At 39.5% G+C, this 6,088-nt stretch overlaps 1 protein-coding gene across 1 annotated transcript; it reads right to left on the reverse strand.

The window, feature by feature from the left end:
* Positions 1–262: 262 nt before the first annotated feature.
* LOC138863232 (uncharacterized) lies at positions 263–5,611 on the reverse strand. The gene has a single exon (XM_070127408.1). It carries the CDS (start codon positions 5,609–5,611, stop codon positions 263–265), a length of 5,349 nt encoding a protein of 1,782 aa, XP_069983509.1.
* Positions 5,612–6,088: the final 477 nt, after the last annotated feature.

Genomic DNA, 6,088 nt, shown 5'->3' on the forward strand with positions numbered 1-6,088 from the left:
CTGAGGGTAAACACAGAAAACGTAATGTTCTGAGCATCAAGGGGTAACTAACATATTTAACATACTCCCCACCATAGGAGTACTTACTCCTATCATAGACTAAATGTACTTAAATGAGGTAATAAAATCCTGAGAAATAGTAGTAGGACAGATTTCTCCTTGGAAATTGCTTCAGTAAACTCATTTATACTATAAGACTCACAAACTTATCTTAATTTCAACCTTAAGAAATAAGAACAACTAAACTAATTACAGCATATTATTACAAGTCAAGTTTATTTGGGGGTTTTATGACACGACCCCGCTGACTAAAGGAAGTAGGGTTTAAACAACTCTCTTTACAAGGTTCAGAGGCACTATTTTCATTGTTTCCAGGAACTGATGATTTAACAATTTCCCCTGAGATAGATTCTCTCAAATCTTCATCAGAATCTTCATAAAGATCACTATACAATTCAAGATCATGCAACTTCTGCACTGGTCTATTAATTACTCCTTTGTCAGTTTTTACCATGACACTCCTAATGATATTATCATTACCTGGGAATACTTCTGTTACAACACCTAATGGCCATTTTTGCCTAGGAACATAGTCTTCTCTGACAAGGACAATAGCACCTTTCTTTACATTACATTTTTGCACAAATCCCTTCACAACAGGTGGCAAGTTTCTTAGATAATCATTGCTCCATAATTTCCAAAACTTATCAAGTAGTTGCTGGCGAATACTTTCTCGGATAATCAAATCCTTTCCGGTGATACATGAAGGTTGATCATTAACCTCGAGTTGAAGTCCAGCATTACGTCCAATGAGAAATTGTGAGGGAGTCAAAGGATTAGAAACATCAGGTTCATCTCCAACATATGTTAAGGGTCTAGAATTCACACAAGCCTCAATTTCTTGAATGGTGGTCTCTAACTCAATTTTTGACAAACATTTAACCCCTATTGTCTTCCTCAAAGCTGACTTAACAGACCTAATCAAACGCTCCCACCAACCTCCCCACCATGGAGAACGGGGAACAATGAATTTCCATTGAGGAGACAATGGTCCATATTCTTGCTGAAGTTGACGAGCTGCACTCACAAATGTTTTGGCATTATCTGAGTAAAAAACAGAAGGAAGACCTCTTCGTGCTGCAAATCTACGTATTGCAAGCATGCAATCAGAAAGAGATAATGAATCAGTTAGTTCTAGGTGCACTGCTCTTACTACTGCACAAGTAAACAACAAAATGTACAATTTCTTTGACGGCAAATCAATACAAAAGAGAGGACCAGCATAATCAAGACCTGTCACAGTGAAGGGAGGAGCAATCTTAACTCTTAATCCTGGTAGAGGTGCAGCAGGCTGACTACAAGCCCTAGAATCATACCTCTTACACTTAACACACATTCTACAAACAGTTTTAGCAATTCTCCTGACTCCCAAAATCCAGTAGCTGCCTCTTAAAGTAGACACAATGGTCCCTACTCCAGCATGCTTCAGAAAAATATGCTGAAATTGAACCAAGAGCTTAGCAACATGACCTGAAGGAATAATAACAGGATGTTTACTTTCAAAACTTAAATCAGCATTCTCCAAACGTCCCTTAATTCTCAATAGGCCTTCATCATCTACAAAAGGATCTAAACTACACAAAGGAGAACCCTTTGAAGGAGATTTACCCTTTTTCAAGTCTGCAATTTCCTGAACAAAATTCTGTCTCTGTACACAGTAGAACAATTTGGTCTTGGCCACTGCTAACTCAGCAGGAGACAAGGGACCTGACATCTTCACAGAATGAGGTCGGACATTATTAATAAATCTCATAACCCAAGCCACCACACAACGTGCCTTATTGAAGTTACTCCATCTCTCAAACTCAAATATGTTAGGAGAGTTTACAGATACACAAGAAATATTTCCTTTACTGCAACTTTCTTCAACAGGTAACTCTACAGTTTCTCCTTTATCACTTAGAGTTAAAGGTTCAGACAACCAAGAAGGGCCATTTATCCATAAAGTAGAATTAACAAGGGGTTCGGCTAACTCCCCTCTAGACACAAGATCAACAGGATTTTCTTTACCTGGACAATGGTACCAGTGGCATGGGGAGGTAAGACTCTGAATTTCAACAACTCTATTTGACACATACACCTTCCATCTACAAGGATTACCCTTTATCCATGCAAGAGCAACCTTTGAGTCTGTCCAACAACAATAAGTCACAGTCTTATCGAGACAGAGGGCAGACTTCACAAAATCTAAGAGTCTAGCACAAAGTAAAGCACCAAGCAATTCTAGTCGAGGTAAAGTGACCCTCTTTATAGGTGCTACCCTTGACCTTGCTACCACTAATGACACCTGGTATGTTCCATCCACAAGAGGAACTCTCAAGTACACGCAAGCTCCATACCCTTTCTCTGAAGCATCACCAAAGGCATGGAGTTCTACACCAGACAACTCTTTCCAGGACATTTCTGGGAAATAGCAACGATTAATCTTCCAATATTTTAGAGCAGCAATGCTCTTAACCCAATTCTGAAACTTATTTTGCACCTCTTTAGGTAGTAACTCATCCCAATCAAGCCCAAGTCTCCATATGTCTTGAAAGAGGATTTTAGCATACATGACAAAGGGACTAATCAAACCAAGTGGGTCAAAAAGCCTGGCTATGAGACTAAGAATTGCTCTTTTGGTTGACACCAAATGTGTCTCCAGGTCTAAATCAATACCTTTAAAAACAAACTGATCTGACAAGGATAACCACTTCATACCTAAAACCTTTGTGGATTCATGTTCATCACCATGATCAATTTTATCATTAAACTTTGTGGCAAACAATTTACAATTTGAGTGCCATTTAGAAAGAGGGAACCCAGCTTCAGCCAAAATTCTTTGAGCTTCTTTAAACTTCTCACAAGCTTCCTCAGCAGTGTCCGCCCCTGACAGCCAATCATCTACGTAAAGGTTTTCCTTTAACTCTTTTACTACTTCAGTATCAGGATAAGACTGTAAGTGGTATTTAATGGTGGCATTTAGCAAAAAAGGGCTACTTGTATTACCAAAGGGAACACGAACAAACCTCATCATTCTAATGGAGTCTTTGCATTTCCACAAAAAGCGATGAACATCTCGGTCTTCTGGCCGAACACAAATCTGCAAGAATGCCTTTGTAATATCAGCAGTCAATGCAACCTTCCACTTTCTGAAACGAACCAATACTTTCACAAGATCAGCGTTAAGTGAAGGACCAGACTCAAGACAATCATTTAAAGAAGTGCCATTATAACTAGTTGCAGAAGCATCAAAAACTGGTCTGACCTTAGTTGAAGAACTACTCTCTTTGACAACTGGACGATGAGGCATATAATATGTAGGCTGAGAACTTACAACTTCACTTGAAGGGACTTCTTCAATTATTCCCTCTTGTTCATAATCAGTAAACACGTTAGAATATTGTTTCTGAAGCTCTGGGTCCTTATCTAACTTACGCCCTAATCCTTGCAACCTTTTCCTAGCAATTCCCTCATTATTCATAAGATTCTTCTTGCAGTCATCCGACTTCCAAGGTAAGCCTACTTCATAGCGTCCCTCTTCAAACTTAACATTTTCACAAAATTGCTTCAAAACAGGGTCTGAGGTAAATGGGCTAGGAACAGCTTCCTTTTGAGTTATGCCAACAGATTCTAAATCCCAAAACTCACGTAAATCAGAATCTGTCACATTTCCTATACACAACATTTGTGTAGACTCACAGTTGCTGATAGTAGGAACCTTCCATGAACCAGATAACACCCAACCAAATACAGACTTTTGGGCTACTAATCCATTACTCTGATGTGGCTTAATTTCAGGATCCATAAATCCCCAATAAGCATCCAAACCTACAAGTATGTCTATATTCAGGTGACTATTATTCTTGTAATCATCAGCAAGTTGAAAATCAGAAAATGCATCAACCAAATTACTAGGAATACAGGGTCTAGTCAATGGTGCACAAACCTTTGGAATCTCTAAAGCCATTAAATGTTTTGCACCATGTAAACCTACTAATTGCAAGTCAAAAATATTACTCTGTTTACCTGGAGGAGACTTACTACCTCCAAAAGCAGTATATGACACAGGTTCAGAGCTCACCCACTTGGGCTTAACTTTCTTCACAAGATTACTGGACACATAAGATCTATCAGAGCCTGTATCAAACAACAAGGTGGCTTCACAACAAGCACCTGACTCGCCAAACACTTTAACTCTAGCTGTCTGTAGCACACAGCTGGTCTTCGTCAACACATTACACTTGCTAAGAGTCACACCAACATGATTCACTTGGGGACTGCAATTTTCAGAAGGTTCTACAATATCACTAACCTTCTGATCACTCACACTTTTTTCCATAGCCTTTTCTGTGCTTCCTGCGCCCTTTGATCTACACAGAAGAAAATTATGATTGCCATTACACTTAGAACACTTGCTTTGACAACCACTGGAAATATGCCCCTTACTCAAACACTTGAAACACAAATGGGCAGCTTTGATTTTTTCTTCACGTTCCTTCAAAGGGAGCTTCAGGATATCCCAGCACTTCTCAGACTTGTGTTTCTTGCTGCAGAAAGCACAATAAGAAGATCCTACTTCAGATGAGGTGTGAAGAGCCGATGCAGAAGCCACTCTTCTTTTCTCCGAGTCCACAAATCGTCGTTCAGGCTTCCCCATCCCAACGTCCGGGAAAATTTCAGATCTCTCTCGACGGCTTATCTCCTTCTGCAGGAACGTCAGCAGCCATTCCAGGTCACCTTCATGATTTGTAGATTCCCTTGACCATTCCAATCTTATCTCTTGAGGCAGACGACCCAAGACCAATGGAGTTAACACCACGCCAAATTGTTTATTATTAATGCCAAAGCTCTCCAAACTTCTTACATGCCAATGGAGCTGGTCTAGAAGATTCCACAGCGATTCAACATAATTTGCTCCTCTTATTTTAGGAGCTACAGAGATATTCATTAGTGCATGAATATGTGCATTTATGATTATTTGAGGTCGGCCAAATCTGTTCTTCAATATATCACATGCAACCTTGTAATTTGGAACAGTGAGTGTTACTCCTCGGATGGCAGACAATGCTTTTCCTTGTAACACTGACTGTAAATAAGTGAACTTAGTAATAACAGGTATGTCAGTCCTGTCTATTGAGGCTGTAAATCTATCCCAAAATGACTGCCATTGGGTCAGATCACCATCATATTTGGGAAGCTCTAGCTTTGGCAGCTTTGCATCTGAGGTGCTCATACTGGAGACAGAGCCTTTGTCACTGTCACTGCCATCATTAGCTCTCTTCATTCGCATGGTGACCTCAAATCTAACATTTGTTGCAGCTTTGCGAAAATTACTTGCTTCATCAAGGTCTGCATCTAAATCATCAGGATTAACAAGTTCTACTTCAACAGCTGTCTGCGCCTCATCCAACAATATTAGCCTCTTATCAAATTCAGCAGCAACTTGATCTAACTTCTCATAATTACTGTTGTTATCATTTAAAACCTCCTGGAGGTTCTGTACAGCTCTTGTCAACCAACCTCTTGATGCAGCCCTTTTCCTCTTCAATGCTTCAAGTGACTCTGCCATGTTTGTTACCTTACTTGTCCGGGCGACGACTCTATATCTAAAGCTTCCCGGGTCTGGGCACCAAAAATATGGGAAACGGCCTCACGAGACCCACACTTGGTAACAAAACATGATGTAGAAGCAGGATCAAAGGGCTGGGGGTTGTTGACTGAAACAGTGCTGACCTGGCAGTGCCACGTAGTGGCCTTTATTGCAACGAGTATTCATACATAAAAATATATGTGGAAAATAAGTACCTTTTCTCTGATATAAAACTACATTAAAATATAGTATTTCTCTAATTCAAATTCAGAAAAATATGTATTCTACTCAACAAAAATATAGATATTCTATAACGAAGAAATAAAAACAAAGGAACTGAGGGTAAACACAGAAAACGTAATGTTCTGAGCATCAAGGGGTAACTAACATATTTAACAATCATCGTTACCGTTTCATTATTGTCACGCCATCGTAATTATCATCATTATCATTACA

The sequence above is a fragment of the Penaeus vannamei genome, chromosome 11, assembly GCF_042767895.1.
Source record: "Penaeus vannamei isolate JL-2024 chromosome 11, ASM4276789v1, whole genome shotgun sequence".
Classification (NCBI taxonomy): Eukaryota; Metazoa; Arthropoda; class Malacostraca; order Decapoda; family Penaeidae; genus Penaeus; species Penaeus vannamei.

Excerpts from the sequence above, each read along its gene's own strand:
- LOC138863232 (XM_070127408.1), bottom strand. The coding sequence starts at position 5,611 with ATGGCAGAGTCACTTGAAGCATTGAAGAGGAAAAGGGCTGCATCAAGA.